The 24151-nt window shown below is 36.8% G+C and overlaps 1 protein-coding gene across 2 annotated transcripts in view; it reads right to left on the bottom strand.

Annotated features, from left to right (window-relative positions):
* The window catches only part of EXOC2 (exocyst complex component 2), a 134853-nt gene that overhangs the window by 98237 nt on the left and 12465 nt on the right, over positions 1-24151 (bottom strand). For both annotated transcript variants that reach the window (XM_064443497.1, XM_064443498.1), the window contains exons 2-6: positions 22828-22983; positions 17945-18121; positions 15689-15815; positions 5988-6101; positions 854-978 (exon numbers count right to left, since the gene is read on the bottom strand). In XM_064443497.1, coding sequence (XP_064299567.1) covers positions 854-978; positions 5988-6101; positions 15689-15815; positions 17945-18121; positions 22828-22945 — 661 coding nt within the window. In that variant the 5' untranslated portion in view covers positions 22946-22983. The remainder of the gene's footprint in view (positions 1-853; positions 979-5987; positions 6102-15688; positions 15816-17944; positions 18122-22827; positions 22984-24151) is intronic.

Raw genomic sequence — 24151 nt, 5'->3', positions numbered from 1 at the left:
TTAGGCAGTTAAGTGAGTGGCCTTCAAGTGGGTCAAGAGAAAAATGGTGCTTCTCCAAAGCAGTGTTCCTAAAGCCAACAGAGGTGCTAGCCTGGCTGAGGTTCTCTAAGTTTTCTTACTCCATGGTACCATAAACACAGGATCAGTGATCAGGAGATAATCCTGCACTCTACAGTAGCTACGGAGAACAGCACAGTAGTAAATGTCAAACATACTGGGGATGGGCCAGCACTGTCACTGACAGGACTATGGTAGCCACAATGAGCTTTTACCTGAGAGACATTTTGTGCTTTAAGGGAGAGAGAGTGTGTGTGTGCCTTTGTGTGAATATCTGTGTCTGTATATAAAAATAAGTATAAACATATATATAAAAATGGCACAGACAACTAAGGTAATCTGACTAGTGTACTGCATTTTCCCTGCAGCAAGCAGAATATAAAGGCTGTCTGATTTTCCAAGTCAGAGCATACTGAATATTCACGTAAATATTACAGTCTGACTATGCAATAACGCATCATAACATCAACTTCTTCTGTTGCTACAGTTTGTAAGTCATCTTAACGTTATCTCCAGTTTAACATTCCCTCTCTTTTCTGGACTCGTGGCCTAAGCAGTTTCACTAAATGCCTCCAATTCCTGTAAGATACACTTGGTGCCACCTTTTGCAAATATAACATAACAATCAACTAGCTAGTCCCAGCTTGTGACCAACACAATACAGATTTCAGGCTCATTATACACTTTTAGGAGAGACTGTGAAGAAAACCGGTATTTTTTAATACTAAATTCAACCATACATGCAGATATTGTCTTTCCTTTTATACTGTATTTAGTAAGTGCAAAGCATCTTTACCTGACAGAGCATCTTGTGCTTCAAAAAATGTGCTGAGGCCTCCTTTCACATAAGCTAGGCTCCCCTCATTTTTCTTATTAGCTTGTTTCTTCAAATTCACAACAGCCATTTTTAGCTGATCAAAACTGGAAAAAAAACAAAAAACAAAAAACAAAAAACCAAGAAAACCCCTGTGACATTCAAACAACAAGAAAGGTCAGCTAATGAATAAACAGAACAAACTACTTGGAAAATAATGGCAGCTACTTTTGCATCAGCTATTAAGGACTGAGTAATTGCTAATAAGTGTGCTTCTCAATAATGACAATTTACTCTTAGTCCAAAGGGTTTTTAGTTTTAATCCTAAATGCAGGGCTCCCACCACTTGTGATGGAATAGGCTTCTTTATAATACAAATTAGTCAAGAAATTTCTTCTAAACATGCAATATTGCTCTTAGTTAACTGTCTGTACTATATTAAATAGGTGATAGTACAATGTATTACACTTAGTACACTAGATTAAGTACTGGGATGTTAGAATTCTCTTTATTAATAACCACTTTTGTTTAACTTTGCAGCTTAGTGCACAACCCTTCTTCACTTTCAGTTTCTGAATTCCTTCAATATTTCTACGTTGGTTTGGACACACAGTTCAGAATTGAACATCATATTAGTGCAAAAATAAAGACAAGCTGAACAGATTCCTGCTTTACAAAAGTATGCATTTTATATGTAGCTTATTGAATTGTTTTTGAAAGAGACTTCATAGGGGAATATTAATCACCTATTCATCACTGTTGTTTGTATGGTAGGTTTCTTTTTATCTTAGTTTCCTAATCTTTCTAGATTATTGCCAGTTTACATTTCATTTCACATTTTTATTTTTTGCAAACAGCTGCAATTATTTTAGAAGCCTTTTGTCGTGACATTCTTCATTACTTGCATATCTTTTTTTTGTTCATGATGATGAATATTATCTCAGCAGTTATGCTACTGGATTCATTATAAAAGCACTATCACGAACAAGCTCAGAAATGAAAATATAACACGATTTTCATCCTTGAAGTATTTTCTCCTAGCTTCTCCAAACCCATCTCCCTCATACAGGAGAATCAAACAAAAAACTGCACTATATCTCAGTGAAGAGAGGGAAACAATGAAGCAGGAAATTAAGACATACAGCAAACCAACCAAAACTCGTTGCCCATTTTAAAGTGTCAGAAAAAGACATATTAAGAAAACAAACGCAACTTTAGCCCAGGCAGCGAGAAGGCTATCACCACCTGATGGGAGATGAAACACACTGGTGCACTTAGAGACATTTTCCTTTTTATACTGATGTTGTCACAACATTTTGGTTTATTTCCTGTTTCCATCTGCTGGACAGAAGTCACATTACTCAATAGCTGGATTGGTCTACTTGGGTATACAAGAAGTAGTTACCAGGAGCATTTTCAAACTAACAAAAATGCGTACAGTGGTCTTTTTAAGCACTGTTTTATGTTTTCTGATGATTTAATAGTATGTCTAAATAGTTTATTTATATATGTCAGGATATTGCCAGAGGTATATACATAAAAAAAGATGTTATTTTGATTGCTTAAAAAGAATTTCCTTCAAGGAAAAAACAGACATAAACTAACCAAAACATCAGTGCACCACACATTCAGAACTCTCGATACCTGAGGTTACATAAAGGACAAGAACTAAAATGTTGCTGTGTGTTTCCAGAAAAACAGCACAAATGATACGGGGCAGATAATTATATAATTCCAGATTATTTCTAAGACTACATATTTTGAAGTGGGAAGAAAAAAACAGTTTTGCTGCTGCTTTATTTAAAAATCTATTTATAATTAGATTCAAAACATGAGTGGATTCATGCTATCATTTGAGCCATTCTTCCTTTTGAGTTCTACACAGCTTTTGCACCTTCTACACTAAGATTTGGATTTTATAAACCAATATAAAGTGAATTAATATGCAAAAAACCAGCTTTCATTTAAAAAACAAAAATTAATACTTCTTATTCTACTGGACTGAGGGGACCATGACTTGAAACTATTAATATGCAAAGACAAATCAATGGAAGTTTTCTTATCCCAAGAAAAAAACAAAGAACTTAAGCTTATACTAGACAAAGTATTTCTTAATAGGAGGCTTCAAATTTACATGAGAATGGACTTTCAGGAACTCACCCATTGGCATAATACAAGTTAAAAAGGGACCATACAAGCTAATGTAATTATTTAAGTTATCAATTCACAGCAGTGATGACCAGAAAAATAAATCATTTTATTGACACCTTGTCCTATTAGAGATTATGCTGTTGCTCATATTCCATGGTAATTCTGATAGAGAGAGTAATTTAATCAGTTCTAAGAAGTTATTTAACTCTTTTTTGGATCCACAGCATCCTTAGAATGTACCTAAGCCATCTATGACAAACAGCTGTCAAATCAAATCTCAGCACTCTCCCGCGATAGTGATTCCACAGCTTTCCAAGTTACGCTGTCCCAGGGATCAAGCAATCTAATATTGTTTTTAATCTGCAACTAAATCTCCCTTGTGGCAAAGTGAAACAGCTTGTTCTACTCTTGGTAAACCAAGAACAACTGATGGCTATCCTTGAACTGCCCACTATGTATTTCAGAACATGCATTCTATATTAGTTTTGTTTCTTTTCTAAAAGCACTTAATTCATTCAAGCTGTGTAGGCACAGATATAAATATACTCCTATTTTTGTAGCTCAGCTTTCATTACTTTCTTAAAGCAGTGGCCAAAACTGGGCAGAGCACTTTGCAGCTTTAGTAACGCCGAGCAGAATAATTATCCCCATGTCTTATGTAATACAGTCTTGCTGATACACCCCAGAAGACGATTTGTACTAGACAGCCAACTGGTATTTATGGCATGTTACAAACACCGGATTGCCTTCTGTACTACTGTTGCCCAACCCCAGGTGTGTACTTTGCTGCTTGCCTTCCTCGCACCCCTTAGAGCCTTGCACTCAACTGTTTCACAATTGCTACAGCCAAAGCTGCCACTGGTTATCAGATCCTCTGCCTTGCCTGCAATAATCAGATTTAGGAAAGCAGCTTCCCTGACTGCTCACCTGGCAGCTATGTTAGAAGTCATTCCCAGAACTCTCCACAGGCCTCCTGGATTGCTGCCTTTCCTGTAAATATCAGGGAGGTTTAAGTCTCATACAGGAACCAGGGACTGGTCTCTGGAGACTTCCTCAAGTTGCTTAAGGAAGATCTCGTTAACTTCCTCATCCCACTGCTATGTCACCCTTTCCAGCCTCTTGAACAAGCTCTCAACCATCCTGCCACCTGCTCCATAAGAGGGATCATATATTTATTCAAGTTGACCTTTGAGTGAAGGAACAAGTCCCTCTCGTCTTTCCTGGGTATCTTTCTCAGAAGGCCTCTTCCCACCCATCACAGAACACCAGGCATATGAACTATCCCAGTTTATTCCAGTTATATGCTTGTCTAGTCCCACATGTGGAGCTCTGGCTCCTCTTACTTGTTTCCCACGCTGCATGCGAGTGTGTAATGGCACTTGAGGTTAGACCCTTCCAACCGGTTTTTTAATTCCCAACAGTGCTCTCAATGCCACCACTGAACCACACATGTAGCACACTGTCCCTTCACTTAACCACAAGCTGTTATCACCATCCCCTGACATTCCTAACTTGAAGCCCTTGTCACCAAAGTGTAAACCTCTGCCAGCAAAGGTGCTACGCTCTCACCCCACTTTTTCAAATGAAGCCCATTTCTTCCTAGCAGTCCTTGTTCTTTAGTAATGGATCCATGGCTATAGAAGTGAAAAATGCTGCCTTTGAAGCCAGCGGTACAGCCATCTGTGAACCTGCAGGATGCATCCACTACTACCTGAAGCTTTCCCCTTCATCTGTAAATTAAAGAGAATACATGGACTCCCATGACACTTTTGTCCCCAGGGTTTTGCAGTCACTCTTGGTCTGTTTTACATCTCTCTTGGCAGTGTCACGGGTGCCCACATGAATAAGCAACAAAATGGTAACAGTCCAAGGGCCAAACGTAAAGGAAATGTCTTAAAAACAGCTACATCACAAGCTGTTTGTCTTTCTCACTTCATTATCCCCTCAGCTTTTTTTTTTTTTTAAAACCTGATGATCCCCGAAGTTATCAGATTGTGGTAAATAGCATTCATGTTGCATCACTCCTCTTTTAGTTACTGTCATTATGTGCGTACTGGGTAATAATATTCTCTTGCTGTTGTTTTGGCTCTTTGATCTACCATCACTTTGAGAGGAAATTGAAGTATTTCCCCGAGTATATTAATGCTTATTTCTGGAGCTCCCAAAACCACACACACTATCTCCCACCCCCCAACCTCCTCCAAAAAAACACCAACCCACACCTGTTTCTACGTTAGATAACAAAAAAATTAAATAAATATGCAAAGGGTTATTTCCCTTCAAATTGCAATCAGAATACCCAGCTGCAAAACAAAAAGGCTCATCATCTCTACTAAAAATGGCTTCCAGTATTATCCGAACACCAGCAGACAAAAAGTTTCAGAACTCAGTTATACACACAAAAATTTATTTATATAATGCAGTCATGTAAGTACTTATTATGAAGTAGATTTAAAAAATGGAGACATGGTCAAGGTTTTAAGACATTTACCTCAAAGATCTTACTCACTTGTGGAAAATGCTATAGTAAAAGAAATTTGACAAGAGTTAACTAAAAACTAACCGATACTACTAACAATTTTACTCTTAGTCTGTTCAGTGCCCTTATCCTGAGCCTCTAGTCATGACTTAAGTTAATACCTGGAGTTTCCACTCAAGGCCATGCTGCCTAACTTCTTGATTCATAATCTACTTTAGCCTGAAGCAAGACAACTACCATCTGACACTGGAGGGGAGGGGATGGGGGAAGAGGCCATAAATCAGATCTGGCTAAAATTGAAGTTTTCCTCATAACCACAATGAGCAAACTGGTTGATTCAAGTTTCTAGCCAAGCAGAAACACTACAGGCAGTAGAGACTACTGGTCTATTACTGTAAATGTCAACCACCAATGACATCTATTGTATAATGAAGTAACATCAAATGACTTGCGTTTAAAACAATTATTTACATGACAGAAACAAACCTTGTTGTTGAATGATTCTCAATCAGGTACCAGGCAGCAGAAAAGTTTTCACTAGTGAAATCGGCACTCATCCCAGGAAACAGTGCCTCTAAATCTTTTTGAGGAAATCTGCCTCTGAAAAATGAATATTCATTTCATCAGCGAGACATATTCTGGTAAACAGCTTACAATTAAGTGTCACATAAAAAAACCCAACCAAAAGAAAAATCGTGTTCCAACAAGATGTAAGTATAAACTGATATCTCACCATGAAATTAAATCTGGTATTACAAACACATGTAGTGTTACTGGACAAGAAAAGACTGAAACCTAACCTAAGCAAAACTAATTTTACTATTTTGATTTCACCATTACACATGACAGAAATGTTGCCTGTACAAAACGCTTCTAAAGAGAATTGCCTTCACAACATGGGACTAGACAGACTCACCGTGATACTAACAACACTCAAATGCACAACCACTAATGCTGAATGAACTCAAAGTCAACTCTACCTTTAACAAGAAAATCAGTACACCAAGCCAAGTAAATAAGAGAGAATATTTTCTATAAGCCATGAACCAGTATCCATCTAACTTTAAAATGACAGGACATCACCAGGTTGACAGCTTCTAAGGGATCTTGCACCATCATTGTCTATTGGTCCATGTGCAGAAGTAGACCCATGGAAACAAAGGAAGATACACAGAGCATACTTCCATTATATAAACACACTGAAAGAAATCCTGAGTTAAAATCATCCTCTTGCAAAACAGAATACACTGATCTATCTGTTTGTAGCACACAAAACAAAGGAAAATAGGCATGTCTTAAGAAACAGCATGCTTTGTTTTTATTCAGTCTTACAATGCATAAAGATAGCATGCAAGCCTATTCCTTGTGAAAGCAGTTTCTCTGCAACAGTATTTTTGAAACTACAAGTACCTTCTAAAATACTCACACAGAAAAGGTATTCCATTTATTCTAAGTCAGTGTAATAAATATATTTAAAACACTTTGATGAAAACATGACAATCTTCATCCCTCAATCCAGACACACACTTAACACTTGGCAATATTCATTCCACCATGCACTGTCAATACATCACCAGGTGCACTCATCACTCTGTTCTTTACCACCAGCTGCATCCCATCTTCAGAAACTAATCACAGCAAACTAGTTTACTTTTGGTCAGCCCTGAACTGGTCAGGCAGTTTGACTAGATGATCATTATTGGTCACTTCCAACTGAAATTTTCTATTCTATTCTAAAAATTTACTATGTAATTTTTGTATCACAACGTCAAATCAAAAGTCAATAAAATACCTCTCTGATGCTCACAAGCCAGGTGAACTCTGCTATACAAGTACACTGTAACAAATGCAAACCTGTCATACTTCACATTTGACAAACTTGGGCGGGGGTAGCAATCCAGAGTCAGCTATTGCAATTACATTTAATACATATGAAAAGCCCTTTGAATGGACACGAAAGTAGTGATTTATTAGTTTTGGTTTTTCTGTAATCTAAACATATTTCAAGATAGCTAAAGCTGGTTTTATTACAAAAAGCAAACAGCAGATTAAGTGAAGCAAATCTAAAGGCAGACACATTTAAAAGTACAATTATATAAAAACAAGAGTTGTTTTCTGTACGCTTTTATTCCTATCTAAATGGTCATTAGCACAAGCAGGTACAAAGGTCCTACATACATAATGACATGGCACACAAGTCTCATCAGTAGCACCTGATTACAGCAGGGGCATGAAACAATGCTTTGTAAAAAACAAGCAAAAAAAATCAAATGAGATGCAAGGAAAAGTGATGACAGACATGAAAAGTAGAGAGACAGGGAAAATAGTGCGAGAAACAGATGTAGCAACTAAAAATGAAGGTCCCAACATTTGTCTGGCTTTAATGAAAAAGTGATAATGTTAATATAAAAATTTATAAACATAAGTAGTAAGATTCAGGATTACCGATGACACTGAATTTCATGAATTCCAGTTAGTTAGCAGAAAATTCTGATGGATGCAAGAAGAAAGTTTCAATTCATCCTTCCTTTAAACACTTTTTAAGATACCTTATTTTTCATTCAAAGTAGTTGGAAGTGCCCAGTAGGCACGTGAACTTGCTTGCAGGACAGTACTTGACACGTGATACATGTCATGGTTGTCCAAAAATGTGTTTATATTAAATCCATGCATGGTGGCATCTTTGTGGTCAACTACATTTTTTAATGCTAAAAACAAAAAACAATAAAAAGCTTTCCATTACCTCAAAAGGAACTCAGACCTTCAGTGCAAGCACTATACGAGTGTATGCACACAATAGAGAAGCAGAATTTTGTTCATATTTTTTCAGAACTTCAATGTATTTTCTCAGAAGCCAAAAGAAACAGATACAACACAAAAAGCACATACACTCAGCAAGTATACCATTACCAAATGCTACTTATTATTGCAAGACTGTAGGATATATGCATGACAGTTTGAACTTATGCATGAGCTATACAATTCCTAGGGGAAAAAAAGAAAAAATGGGAGAGATGGGGACCAAGAATTTAGCTAGGGATGTAGTAAGTTCCTGCAAATGAGTTCTGCTCACAGACAGTGGGACCAAAATGAAAGGGTTTTTACAGTTTGATGTTTGACTGCATTGAAACGTTATTAGGAGCTTTTTTCCCAGCAGATGTTATTTGTCCAGAACCATAAATTAGCAATGCATTTATGGGTGCTTTTATCTGTGCACACATATTTTAGACATAGTCACAACAGAGCAGAAACATGAATGCGAACGTGTGCGGTATGTTAACAATATGTTATACTCTATGGTGTAGTATCCTCCTTTTTATCATAAATTTTACCAGTAGTTTTTCCACTAACAGATATGGGGAGCTTGAAATGACTTGCTACAGCTGTCTTCGCAATAAGCTGCTCACTAAAAAGTCCAAACTGAAAGCAACTGTATTTCTAAAGTGTCCGGCTAGATGCATCTGAAGAGAGACTTGATTCCACATACACAAGTTTGTTTCATTAACTTCCATTAGGAAATTAAATAAGTAAGTCTTTGGAAGCTGTTCTCATGAAACTTTACTTACTGTTTACTTACAAACAAGCACATATGAGACTTCAGAAAGTATTTCAGTTTTACTCATTTCAACATTATGGGGTGAATATGAACTAGTAGCAAAAGCTGAGACCATGCTGACACACAATAAAATTGTTGATTATTTTTCTGTTGATTTGCCTGATATAAAAGAATCACTTCAGGAAGCAACTCTGAATACTTAATCATTGATTAAAAAGCAAGCACTGTAAAAGAAACTGAGAATCACAAATTGAATCTAGAAAACCTCAGAAAAAGAAAAGAGACGCTTACCATCCTTGACAACTCGACATATTTCACTACCTTCACAATTTCAGCTAAGGAACACATATTGGATTTATACCATAGTACTTTCTACTAGGCAGACTATTTTATCTAAAACGGAATCAAATCTGGTACTAGACCTCTAGTTAACATTTTAAGGTAGTCTTATTCATGCATCAGCAACAATATTCAATATAGAAGTGATTATGATTTCATATACTATTTCCACGAGAACTATAATAAAAATAGGTTGGTTTCAAGCTGGTATACACTTTCACTTCCCTCAAAGACATTTTGACTATATCTATGCAGTCATGCAGTATTAGATGTAGTGGTCCTTGCTTCCATGTAAAGGGCATGCACATCTACTTTGGATTCAAAGCACATTGGACACAATCAAGTCACCTGTGCTACATGTGCGCTCCCCTACCCCAAACTTTAGGTTCTGTATAGCCTGATACTCAATAAATCTGATTTAACATCACAGCATATATCGTCTCATACAAACTCTACTACAGAACTTGTGCATGTACAGAACATTTGTAGTCTCCAGAGGTTTAAGATTAGCTATAGCCTCCATGGCCAAATCACAGCCTCCAAGCAGTCACAGTTGAGTAACACGCAACAGAACACAATAGATACGAAGGAACAGAGCCTGACTATGAGCAGAGCTTAACAAGTTGTAATTTTTCTGTAAAGGTTATTTTGCTCCCAGAGCTTCAGAATGTTATAGTACGCTTTTCAGCATACATGACAATACTTGCAGATTAAAGGCAAGCCCCAGAACAGGATACAGCCACCAAAAGGTAACTTGAACCTCAATTCCACAGGAGTTTATAGGTCAAAAGGAGCAACTTTAAATAAACACAGATCCTGAATAGCAACCAGCATAAACAAGCTCCAGCTAGAGCAGCTGTACACCCTCCCCTCTGTCTGGTACCAGTCAGACTCCTAGAACCAGACTTTGTACCAACTGTGCTGTATTAATCATGCATGCAAGAAGACAAGTATAAGGGACACTGAAGTAGACTAAACTCAACAAATCAGAAGGTGTTAACAAAGGTCATTCCAACAACAAAAAAAAAAGAGAAGGATGCACTCTGGCAATTATTCCTTCATAGCACTGGGTTTATCAGAAATATGACAGCAAAATGACAACCATATTTGAAAATCAGCAGAATGTGATAAGAGAAATCTACTAAAAGATTGTAGGCTGATAACTGCAACTGATGCATCAGCCTTACAAGCAGTAAAACTGTTACTATATTTTTAACATCATAAAATTAGGACCATATACTACTATATACTGCGTCTCTCTCCTGCAAGTCTCAATTTTTCCGCATGCATCTCTGTGATACAAATTTCCACAAGTCTATCACATTCAAGGATGAAACTGACTACATTTCCATACAAGCTACTTGAAAATAAATATCAAGGACCCCAGAAAGTCTTTTCCTATCTCATGATAGCAAGCTGACATCTACCATTAGGTGGCAGCGTAAGATCATCTGTTCCCTCTTCCCAGATGAGCTGTTTTGGAAGCTTTCGTGGGAAGAGGGAAGCATCTGTATTGAGTGGGTGGATACAGAAGTATGTGGAATGTACTTAGCATGTGAGCATTTGCTTTCATGTACGAGATGGATCCACCATAATGACCTCTGCTACATGCACAACAACAAACACTACTCAAAATTTTTTCTAACCACCACTAGGTCTGACTGCTGCTCTGCTTTGCAGAGAATGTACTTCCTTAGTCTGACAGAGTAGGTAGGGGTGGCAGGGAACGTTTGATTTAACAAGGGCTTGCAGGAGGGAAAAAGTATGTGGTACCTCTGAACAAGCAATTCATTCATGAATTTTATATAGATCTAAATTTTCCAACAGGTTTCAACCAGTGCCTTCATGAAACAGGTATCACGTATTCCTTCCCAGAACTGTTCAAGATCCTGAACAATCCTATGTCAGTGGAACATAACCTACCAAACTGCTCTTGTAACAGCTCTCAACTGCAAAAACCAGCCCAAGTACTACAACATTGCTGTTAGTGTTTTCATACCAAGTTTCCACATTTCTCAGACTGAGGCACCTATTCTGTATACTCTTTAAGCCTCCCTGTAAGTGTTTCTGGCTACATCTGCCTAACACCACAGCCAGAAATATTCCTTGCAGAGGAAGGTGGCACAGATCTGCTTTACACTTAAAGACAGCATAAAGATGGTGATAGAAAAATAAAGCTTTGTATCAGTCTTTACTCCATCCTGAAAACTAAAAAACTAGAACAAAGATTAAGGATTTTAAATACTTATTTTCTTGTCTGAAAGAAATAATAGCATACACACAATATGCACTAAGTGACAGCAATGTAAAAGACCCTCATCTAATTGGATCAGTTCTGTGCTTCAGAAGAGGAACAGACAACTGTTAGCAAGGCAGGAGAATCTTCTATGAATACATTTGTGACTTTAAGGATCACCACTGAAACTTAACCAGCAAGTTCAAGTTTCATTACAATATAAGTAAATTTATTGTTTACCAAGATTCTTAGTTGTATGTCACAAAAACAGCAATTCATTCTCAGAAAATATGAAGAACTTCTCAGCCAGAAATCATGTATACTTACTACTTGTTAAACTTGCAGGCTGAAAGATGATGGCTCACACACAGTGTATACATACAACATTTAAAATATCTTGACTATGTAAAAAACAACCAGGAGGATGAGTGCGTGTCCCTAGTTCTTACTTTGAATCCTTGTGACATTTGAATATGAAAAGAAAATTCCAGTGCATATTGCGAGTATATATATTACTCCTACGATATACTTACAGGTAGTATTCTAATTATTAATAGAATGTGTAAGACCCGCTATTATTTAGTTCCCTTAATTCACAGTTCAAACCTTTTGTTCACTTAAATCCCAGTCACTCCCAATTAAACTCCAATCTTAAGTCTACTGAGTCAGAATAAGTTTTTTTCATCCCTGTGCTTGCCCAACACCCAAAAGTTTATTGAAATGCTGTACTAAAGCATTTCTGTTCATTACTTACGGGATTCTTTTCTCTAATATTCCAATGTCCTGTTTGCAACACCTTGAAAGTGCCCACTTGAATGATTTAAAAGCTATGATTAATTTTTAAACTCATTTTAACTGGACAAAGAACCATAAAAACCCACAAAAGGAACTTTTAGAGATAAGCACAACCCATATTAAAAAAAAATTTAAAAATCACAACAGATAGGCAATCTAACTCTTTTCCATGCCGCAGATTGTCTTTTCTGAATCACTTGCTGATGACTGGGAAACACTTGCTAGAGGATGACCTCTTTCACTCTTTCAGTCTGTAGTCTACCCACCTCCTGCCTTTTCTTCAGTGTGCTCCCATCTACCTTATTCCTACCCTACTTTCTGACATCTATTTTTCACTGATTTTCTCCCTGGTCCTATCTTTAAATGTTTCCTTTGTTTACCACTATTTGCATAACCAATACAAGGCACTCCTTTCCCTTCCTTATTAGCCATCAGGCTACAAAAGTTGTAAATCCCACCAAGTCATACCAATGCCAAATGCTTCAGCTTCAAAATTAAAATGCAATTAATATTGTATTAGGCTTTCTTTTATTTTAAAGCATCCCAAAGTTCTAACAATTTTTATCGCTTCTATTGACAAATTATTCCCACGCCTAGTAAGTTAATGCTAATATCTTGTTTATCCACTCCCTTTCTTAATTTATAATTGCCTTTTTTTCACTACCTTCTACAACTTGTCATTACTTACCCATCCCATACGTCAAGTATTTACAAACATGCAAGTTCAGTTAAACTACAAGTTATTAGAGATTATTGTATAAAGTATACACCACATTGCTCCGATTTTTCAAGCAAATAATGAAAGATTTCCATTGGGGAGACACTTTTTAAACACAGAATGTTCCATCTATAGTCACAACTATTAACACCGTGCTGTCATCCATAGCATGAGGGCAGACCAGGCTTTTCTCCTTCCCTACCTCTCTCCCCTCTCCACAACTTAACCCTCAATCCTTCTACACAATTATTTGTTACACTGACTAGTGTTCCTTCTCTCAAACTGGCCATTTTCAATACCAGTGCTTGCCATAATCCTCATGCTTCACCTCTACTGAACTTGGAGATCAATGAACAATGAACTGGGCTTGATACTATGCTTGCCTTAATATTTCCCTATCCCACCCCCACCCCCCCAAAAAAAAAGTTCTTTCCTATCTGTATTTACATATTTAGGACTTATTTCTTTTCCACACAAAATCTGAGGTTTCATTAATATGATATTTTCTGCTGCTTTCAGATGAAACATTTAAAACATATCGTTGGTCTCCTATTTAACAAACATCCAAACAGATGACTAAATTAAACAAATCCTAAACTAATGCAGATAATTTCTAGCAGATATTTCTTAATCACATTGATACTACCTTAATTGTAAGAACTATCCATTTTGGTTATGAGTCAAATACTACATTAGAAGTTTTGCTAAAATAAGAACAAGTTAAAAGTAACTGTGTCATAACCACCATATTTACAAAAAGAAGTATTGTGAGATACATATGGATAGAGGACTATGCAACAGAACCAGTTACCTTCACTGAAATCCCAGATAAAATAATGGAAAAGCTGTTGCAGGGTTCAACAAATACAGAACTACAGCAGAGAAAATTAGATGTATTGTCAGCCAGTCACAACTGTTTCATACAATGTTTGACAACATATTATACAGGCTTTGATATTAAGTGCTTCATTGAAAAAAAGTAACCAGACAAAATTAATATATAATTTTAAAGACTTGCTACCGTAAGAGTGATTAAAACCTTAGTTTTATGCAATGCAACTAGAATACATCACATGGATCAAAGAACTAACTCAAAAAAAACCCAATCCATGGAGAAGCCTAAGAACATCTGTAGGTAAAGTTTTACTAAAGCCCACATTACTCTTTTATCAGTATTTGCATCATCACCAATGAAAGCTTTATCACCCATATTTTTTGATAAATAGTTGGTAAAAATATTAAGAAAAACTATCATCTGGACTGAGAAGACAGACTCGTCAAGGAAGCAAATAGAGAAACAGTCAAATGCAAAAACATATAGCTAGGATAAAGGAATCTAGGCCATCCCTACAGAATAATGAGCAGCCATGCCAGCAGCAGAAGTAGCAGCTCAAGAGAATCAGCTAACAAGCCACTCACTGCTAGTTGCCAGGATTGTTATGTTTTTGTTGTTTGTTTGTTTTTTTTTTTTTTTTTAATTTATGAACAGGAGAGGAAGAGTGAAGGAGACAGGAAGTCTTCTGGTAAGACACTGGAATATTATCCACAGTCCTAGAGTCCACATTTTAATAGGGTTGGAAAACTGAAGATGAAAAGAAATATCTGTCAGAAGTTATATCAGAGGCTGGAGAAAAATACTTAGAGACAAAATCTTCACCTTATTACAAAAAAATTGGGTTTGCATTTTGAAAAGAAAGAAAAATACGTATTCAAACTAGGAAATAAATGCACAGCCAGAGGCTGGGAAGCTAATGACAGATCCACTGGAAATCCCATACAGATTCAGGGAAAGTTCAGTTTCCCGATCAGAAGAAGGTAACAATGGACACTACAGGTTTTCTCCAATACACTCCTCCTCACAAACAGGATATTCAGCAGATGAGACCCCTAGTAATAGGCTAATTTTAAATAGCTTTTGTTTCTGGTAGAGCTGGTATCTTGATCACGAGAAATATTATTCCTGATGCTATTTCTAGGAGTTGGTCAGGTTTGGAGCCCTAAGAGTGTCCCATTTAAAGTCTTCTAATTCCATTTATCACTCTATATAAAGTTTCCATTTCAGAAAAAAGAAGTCATAAATTCCACCATATTTATGAACGAAAGTAAAGAAGTCTGTCAGCTGGAAAACAGTATTAATATTTCAATAAAATAAACTACTTGGTATGGTAAAATAAATCACATTTACAGTCCAATTTTAGCAACAGATACCAAACTAAACATCCTTAAAAGCCCCATGAAACTCAAATGCAACAGTAATTGTTCCATAACTACAATATATAAATCCAAAGCCCTAGGTTATTTAGCAGTCCTCAAAAACTAAACGTCACTGGGGTTCAATATATCAGGCTTTTAGGCTACCTACAGTTCTAACTGATGATCCAGAAAACAACTCTCTTGACTACCAAATAGCATACCAACAGCTAATATATGTGTGTATTTTTAAATCTTTCCCTGCTCTGAAAGCCATTAAACTTCTCTGGAATTCAAATGCACATATAGAGAAAACCACCAAAAAAAGTGGATTAAAGGCATTTGGTACTCACTTGTCTATTTCAATACCAAGTGGATTAGCTGGACGTAAGGACAAGGGGGGAATCCCTTTGTTCCTATCAGTGCGCATGTCATAATAGTTCATTTCATCCACCCAGACAGCAGACTGATCCAAGATACCTAGAGAAAACAAAGTGCAGATCCTTAAAACAACAAGGGCAGTCCAGCACCATCAACTTCTAACATACTGATTTAATTTGAAAAATCCTGATAAATATAAAATGCATGCCTAGGTAATATACTGGAAGATACATGGCAAAACAACCTGGATGCAATTATGCTAAATTATTTTATTATAGCTGCTGAAAATGTATTCGTGGCTAGGCTTCAAACATTACCTCTTACAGACTGCACAGCTTCCTGTACATTAATAGCATTTGCTCGATCATGTAGTATTTTCATTCCTCCAACTACTTTGGTATCTGTCCAAATTTTACCATCTACTACTTTCAAAACAAGCAATTACTTGGACACCCCCTTATTTGCATATTTTTGGGGAAGATCCCTTTTCTGTGCCACTCACTAACCAAAAAGTAAGTGAACTTTGGCCAGACGCCAAGATGGACGACGCAATGGACACAGGACCGACTTTGTTTCCAAAGCCTTAGCACAGACAATGCATAAAGATGAGGCAAAATAGGTCTTGGCCCTTAGCCAAAAATGCAGCCAGCCATACTCTTGGCCATGTCCTTTTTGACATAACCATCAGACACTCAACACCAGAAACTAACTCATCCCCACACTTATCCATGTTTTAAAATATCAAGTCTCCTCTCCCATCACCAAAAGCTTCACTGTGTAACATTTGCACTTGATTCACCTTTCTATTAAGACAGTAGTACAGCTTGAAAGAAATTATGTGTTATTTAACTGTCACTGAACCACAGAGAACAAAAGCCTAAAATAGTTCTTGTGGCTTCAGTACAGACTGGGGGATGAAGGGATTGAGGAGCAGGCCTGCAGAGAAGGACTTGGGGGTACTAGTGGATGAAAAGCTGGACATGAGCCAACGATGTGCACTTGCAGCCCAGAAGGCCAATCGTACCCTGGGCTCCATCAAAAGCAGCGTGGCCAGCAGGTCAGGGGAGGTGATTCTGCCCCTCTGCTCTGCTCTGGTGAGACCCCACCTGGAGCGCTGCGTCCAGCTCTGGAGCCCTCAGCAGACAAAGGACATGGACCTGTTGGAGCTGGTCCAGAGAAGGGTCACAAAAATGATACGAGGGCTGGAACACCTCTCCTTTGAGGACAGGCTGAGAGAGATGGGGTTGTTCAGCCTAGAGAAGAGAAGGCTGCAGGGACACCCTATTGTGGCCTTCCAGTACTTGAAGGGGGACTATAGGAAGGATCAGGCAACCTCTTTAGCAAGGCCTGTTGTGACAGGACAAGGGGTAATGGGTTTAAACTAAAGCAGGGTAGATATAAGGACGAAATTTTTTACATTGAGGGTGGTAAAGCACTGGAACAGGTTGCCCAGAGAGGTGGTAGATGCCCCACCCCTAGTAACATTCAAGGTCAGGTGGGACAGGGCTCTGAGCAGCCTGATCTAGTTGAAGCTGTCCCTGCTCACTGCAGAGGGGCTGGACTAGATGACCTCGAAAGGTCCCTTCCAAGCTAAACCATTCTATGATTCTGTGTTAGAAAAGGTAACTATCCAACTTCACCAATGGAGGTGTTCTGAAAGAAACATTTTCAATCCAGAGGGTATTTAGACTGGATTCTAGCTTAAGCAGAGGTCCTAGACTGCTTGGCAACATTATATAAATGGTTAAGCATATCATGAAAAATGTTTAAGTCTTTGTCTTGCAGGATGGTTTGAATTACAAATAAGAAACAGCAGTGAGGACTTAACTTTCTTTACAGAATTAACTGTAGGCTCAGGATTTAGGTGTAAAGCTCATGAGCTGGTTTGTATTTTGTATTTATCTAGTACATTTAAGGTTAAAAAAAATCGTAACAGATCCAGTAATTAATTTTTGAAGTTTAGACCTACTCCTTACATAAAAAAGGGTTACCTTTCATTAGACATTGGGGGTTTTATCAGGATATTGAGATAGAATGATTAATTTCACATATACCATGAGTTTATCTGTATATATACTTGCACATTTTGATATAATCTGCTTTTTCCAGACAACTGAAGATTGCCCTGAGATGGATCCATTTTAAACTTACATTTTATTTAAAAAGGCACTCACTCATGTATTTGTCCAGCAAAGAACAACAGATGTGAATTGGAACAAGAAAAATACCTATTTTTTCAGGTTTAAGCAGTTTGAAGGAAACAGTTGAAGTTCCTTTGCCACCAGACTTTGTAGTGACAATAATGTCTCCCTTGTCGTTTTTAGCCTGTCCAACTCGACACACAATTTTACTGGCAGACATCCATTCAGCAGTTAGCAGACAGTTGTGCCCACAGATTGTTAAACCTGGGAAAAAGAAAAAGAAGAAATACCCTGCTGTGAATAGAAGCATCTTTTGAAATTCTGTAACGCAAATACATTTTTGATGCTTCATATATTTTACATAAATATATGACCTTTCTCTAGTCCCTTACAGCCAACTACAGTAAAAGAGTCAGGAAGACACTTTTCAGATGTTCCCTAGGTGACTTCAGGTCTTTTGTCCTAGTGCCACTTCATGAGACACATGCAGTGCTACTTGAAGCGTATTTTAATCTCTTCCACCAGTTCGGACTACGGCAACTTGTACTTCACGTTGTACAATAGATCTTCTGTCTGTAGAACACTAGAGAACTGCGGTTCAGTATTGTACTTACGTGAAACTTCCATCAAACCTGCATGCAAAAAGTCTTTAATAAGTTCATTCTGTGTGACTTTGCATAGCAAAAAATAAAGAAACTCTGCAAAATATTCACAATGAACAACGTTTCTTCAACCTTTTTTGTTAATAGTACTTTTGTGGACACAGAAGGGGGTTTTGGTCAAAAAGTATTAATTGACAAATATTCTGTCCTGATCTCTTCCATACAAAATCCATGATGCAAACTGGGATTCTGCTGAATAAACTGCCCTTGTTATATGAAAGAATAGTCACGTAGCTTTCACCTATTTCCTTTCCTATAGTTTCTCATAACAGAAGTACAAATGACAAACTATGAAAAAAACCCCATATATTTTAACCATGAAGCTCTCTTGTAGGAAAAGACTGTGGCATAATTTTAATATGTCAAGCTTTAGAGTTTGACGCATTAAGAACACATCTTAACACTTAAGAGTCAAGGTACATCTTAATGTAAGGTCCAAGGCTTCCTGGGGCTTCGCATCAGATCAGTCTGACCAATCAACCTGATAAATTCTTGTCAGACCGGGACTCTGGATGCTGGAATAGATGGATTGTTTTCTCAGATCTAGAACAACGCCCATATTCCTAATCAGAGTTCTGTTGTCCTGAAGAATTGGCAAGATCCTGATTTCTATAGTATCAGTTTGGAGAACCTTCTTAAATAACACCCTTACCTAGAAGCATTTCCAAAAGGGCACGGCCATACTGGCACGTTGGCTGCACTGGAGTATAATTCCCCTGTTGGTTTGGCTTTTGTTTTTAATGTCTAGAAAGCTCTGACCAATTTAAAAAAATACTTATGGACAGAAAAGGGTCAGCATGTGGCTCAGTACCAAAGCTTCACACTTACTTTTTCTCATAACTTAAGTCTCTGACATTACACAGCAGAAAAGTTTGGCAGTTTTCATGGTTGTCAGACATAAAAATGCCTTACTCCCTGCCAAAAACTATTTTGAAAATGAAAATTAAAAGAAAGCAAACCAAAACCAAACCCACACAAAGCAGAAAGGCACTGAATCTTATTACAATTGAAGGTAATTTCACTTGAGCAAGGATGGCACATTTGTTTCTTAAAAGATGGGTGAATAAAGACTGGGGGCACAAAATAGGACGCACACACAAAAAAAGCCTTAAAAAAATTGGTTATTGTTTATTCGCAACACTTTAACCATGCCAGCTTTTATTTTTCAGAGGGGAAGAAAAAAAAACCCCATGTTTATGATGCATGGGTTTTAACCTTGGGTTATATTATTACATCTCTCTTGGTTTTACGCTAGCAACTTCTCTGAAGGGAAAAAGATTGCAGTAGGAACTAAGACTAACTGAAAGAATTTGTCTGAACAATTCATAAAGAGTTTTCCACCCTAGAATTTGAAAAGTCCGAATTCATGCTTAAATTAATTGATACTTTAAAATCAATGTCTGAGCTATAGCAATTTAGTAGGGTAAACATTTTAGAACTGTTTTCAAGATCCTTGTATAAATTTTTTTTTTACTTATTAGAGCTCTCACGACAGCAAGATCACAAGATCTGATGCATCTGAAACAGAGGGAAACAGCCTTTGTCTGTATCTTAAAAATGCAAACGAAAGTAAATGTCTATTAACATTCTATATACCACACTAAATATAGCAATGGTACAAAACAATGTCTAAAACAAATAAAGACATGTTGAGGAGACCTTTTGATAGTACAGAAACAACATTTTTTTCTTCAAAAAGAGAAAACTTCCCTTTAAATAAAACTTCATTTTCATCTGTTGTGTAGTACAAAGATCTTTGAGAACATCATACTGAGGTTCTAGCTTTTATGTGCCTTTCAACAAATAGGCACAATTAATTCTCTTATTGAGACTTTCCAATTTTGGTTAAGCTTACAGAGTGACAATTTTACAGTGCCTACAAAATACAGCTACAAATATCTTAAAAGATAAAGTAAACCTTGAAAGCATAAATGTTGCAGGTATCTCCTGGATTTGGCTTTTTGTACTGTGAGCTAGAGTTACAAATTAAAAGTTTATTTGGTTTCACTGATACAAATAGATTACAAGAAGGCTCTCTTAAATGAAACAAAAAGGCATATTCTTCTATTATATGATATTCTGTTTATACAATAAAAAACTTTCTTGCTTTTCATTTGACTCTAATGCATCTCAAATAGCAGATTATAAACTTTATAAAACCTTCACTCAAACTTACTTAAATGTCATGCCTACAAAGGCTCGCTTTTGCAAGTATTTCCATTCAAGTCACAGGGAATATTTACATGCTTAATTTAACCATGAAAAGAAATCTTTACATGTCTGGGGCTTTAGTCACTTACTGGAGAAAGCTGAGAATTGAGCCAAGGGAAAAAAAATAAGACAATCCATTATTTCTATTTTAATTTCATGCTTTGACGTAAAAATAATTAGCAGCTATGTGTTACGAGAGTTACTCAAAAAAATATGAGAAAAAATATTAGCAGTTAATCAGCTGTAATACTGAGACACAGTTCAGGAGATGTCTTCCTCCCAGGAACCTAGCACTGATCACTTCTGAGTGGAACATACCAATGAACTAATGAGGTTAACAAGCATATCAACCACACAAATACACAGAAATATACTCACCTATAACATCAGTTATTTGATTATTTCTCAGTAAAGATTCATTACTGTACCACAATCTTGTCTAGCAGCTCAGGAAAATACTACTTCCCCTTTCAAGAGGCAGCAAACTAAAGTGAAAAGGAAAACTGTAGTAGCTTATGCTTGGCCATAAAGCTCATTGTGGTGGCCAAGAAAGGAATTTGGGAATCTTGGTTTACAGCCATGAAGTGAAATATTGTTTCTAGCAAAGCCAAACAAAATTCCAGTGGACTTCAGAGGAGTCATGCTTCCACAGCAGATTAGATAAATTGCCTCTAACATGAATACTGAAATACACATATGCTTAACTTACAAAAGAAATAAGGGAAATTCCAGTAGTTCTCATTAACTTGGATTTCCAGAAGATTTTACATAGTCCTTCTCAAAAGGTTTAAGAAAATTAAGCAGCTCTAGGATACAATGCTCAAGTGGATAAATAGCTTGTTAAAAGATAGAAACAGGGTTACAGTAAATGATGTGTTTTCACTGAGGAAAATTTCCACAGGGTATGTGCTGGAATCGCTTATGTTCAATATAATAATAAATGACAAGATAAAAGTTTAAAAATATGCTGATTATTTATTCAGACTGTAAAGACAATACAAGCTAGAAAACATGTGGAATAGACCGTATGAGACTGAGTGGATGCACTATAGTGTAGATGCTACCAAACAGCAGCTGAAACTCAGTGAGCAAATATATGATGCACTCAGGCAAAACCTTAAATTCACAGGTGACAGGCTCAAACTGACTAGTAACCCTCAAGCATTAAATCATTGGACTAGAATAGGCAGAATGACAAAATACATTAGCTTGATGCTTCGTAGGAGTTATAAGGAAAAGAGAATCCTATGGAAGAAATGCAAATCAAAATTGAGAGTAACAGTATTATGCCACAGTGCATTCACACCCTGAACACTGCATGTAACCAAGCTGTTGTTCACCCATCATTGGTAGCAAAACCAAAAGACATTCATTGAAGAGCAACAAGAAGGATCAAAGATATATACAGAAAATTTAAATATGCTAGGACTTTTCAGCCTGGAAAAGAGGCAACAGAGCAGTGATGATCAAGGTCTGTATGGTCAGGAGAAACAGAAGAAACTGCTTATTCCCTCTTTCAACACAAGATATATGATGATTCAAATGAAGTTACCATGTTAAAATCAAAACAGCAAAGGAAATGGTTTCTCTCATAATTTGTGGCTAAATCATTGGACCTTGACTTTTACACTAATTCATGGAACAACAATGCTGAGTGACTTTCTCAATACATGGAAAACATTTCTGACAAGAAAGTCTCCATGCTGAAATTCTCAATGCCTGGAAAAGTGACAAAGGAGCATCTTATTACATCTACCCTCTTCTAGTGCACTCCAATAGGCATTCACTTTTCACTAGTGTTCAGCACAGGATGTTGAGTCAGGCTAAAGGTTCATCTAGCAAAGTATGGTCATTCCCATCAGTTATACATTGGGAAGCATCCCTGAATTTGTGGGTTCAAGTGCATATTTGTGAAAAGGGCATCTCTCATACCATGCAACATCAATTTTACCATGAAAAAAAAATTATCTCTAATCATATCCTAAATGTGACATTCTACAATCTCAAAATAAGTTTGGTTTATTTTGTTGTTGGGTGGGGTTTTTTGTTTGTTTGGTTGGTTTTTTTGGTTTTGGTTTTTTTTTTTTTTCAACTTACCTATGAGGTCCGTGGGCCCCGTCCCCAGATTTTCTCCTCTAATTGTCACTTTTGTCCATGAGATGCCTTCATTGGGAGATATGCCAGTTACAAGTGGGGGCTGCCGCGCTCGAGACATGATGTCTATTCAGTTACTGAAAACTGAGTTGCTTATATCTGTTCGACAAGAAACATTTAAAAACAATAATTATATTATGTTACAATTATTAAAAACCTTTCAATCTGTTTTCCTAAAACAATAAGGAAAACGTGAATGTAAATACAGAACACCAAAGTCTTTTTTGCCACATTGTCATAAAACGATAAAGAATATCTACACCTTCTTTGCACTTCCTTTTTTTTTTAAGTATCACTCAACTGTAAAGAAAAAGTATATTCAGAAAAATATTAGACCCTCAAAATGCTTAATGAAACTATACACACACACTCTAAATCACTTATGTCAGAATTCAAATAAGCCTGTTCAATCCTCTATTAGAAAGCTATTATTGTATTCCTTAGAAAGTTTAGAATTGCTAAGCTAAGTAATAGACTACAATTACATATTCAGATTACTTCCCCATCAAAAGTAGACTTATTGGCACAGACAGTCCCATGGGGAGAAGCCCCCAGCGCTTTATATAAATAAGCGTCAACACTTAGATAAACTGAGAAAATTAAAACATTACTTAGAGGCACTACACTAGCAGAGAACATCAACAAAACAAATAATATCCCAACAGATCAACAAAAACATACATTACTGAAGAGCATTTCCAGAAGAGTATTCCTTTGCACCTGAAGTTAGGAGCCAACTCAAACCAGTTTAATTAGCTCTGTAATAGAAACACCAGTATGGTATGGCCTACATTTAGTTTACTATGCAACTGATCACAAATTCCTATAAGCTTTTTAGCCGTTTCCTTTGTGCAGCTCTGCAGCTATAAGAAACAGATGAGTATAATCTGAAACATGTTAGCTCCCACCAGCTTCTCCACATTTACACCACTTATTAAACACATAGACCTGCCCATAGGTACACAGGTCTTACAGAAGTCAGACAGGAAAAAAAAAATGTTTCTTTAAATGACTTCCACGGTAATTTTGCATCACTTATTCTACTTCGTGACTCCTGAATTCTTCTACTAAGACACAACTTCCTTAGAATTCCTAGTAAAAAAAGCTTCATTTGTTATTCTGGAACTTCATAAAGTTATCTATGAACAGCTTCTAATAGGAATTCATCTGCATTGGAAAGGTAACAACCAAATATAACCCACAGGAACAATGTTTTTATTTCTAACACAATCCAGGAATTATGAAACAGGTCACTTTTGAGAAGCCT

This window comes from Phalacrocorax carbo, chromosome 2, assembly GCF_963921805.1.
Source record: "Phalacrocorax carbo chromosome 2, bPhaCar2.1, whole genome shotgun sequence".
Classification (NCBI taxonomy): domain Eukaryota; kingdom Metazoa; phylum Chordata; class Aves; order Suliformes; family Phalacrocoracidae; genus Phalacrocorax; species Phalacrocorax carbo.
This window is presented reverse-complemented; position numbering and strand designations above follow the sequence as displayed.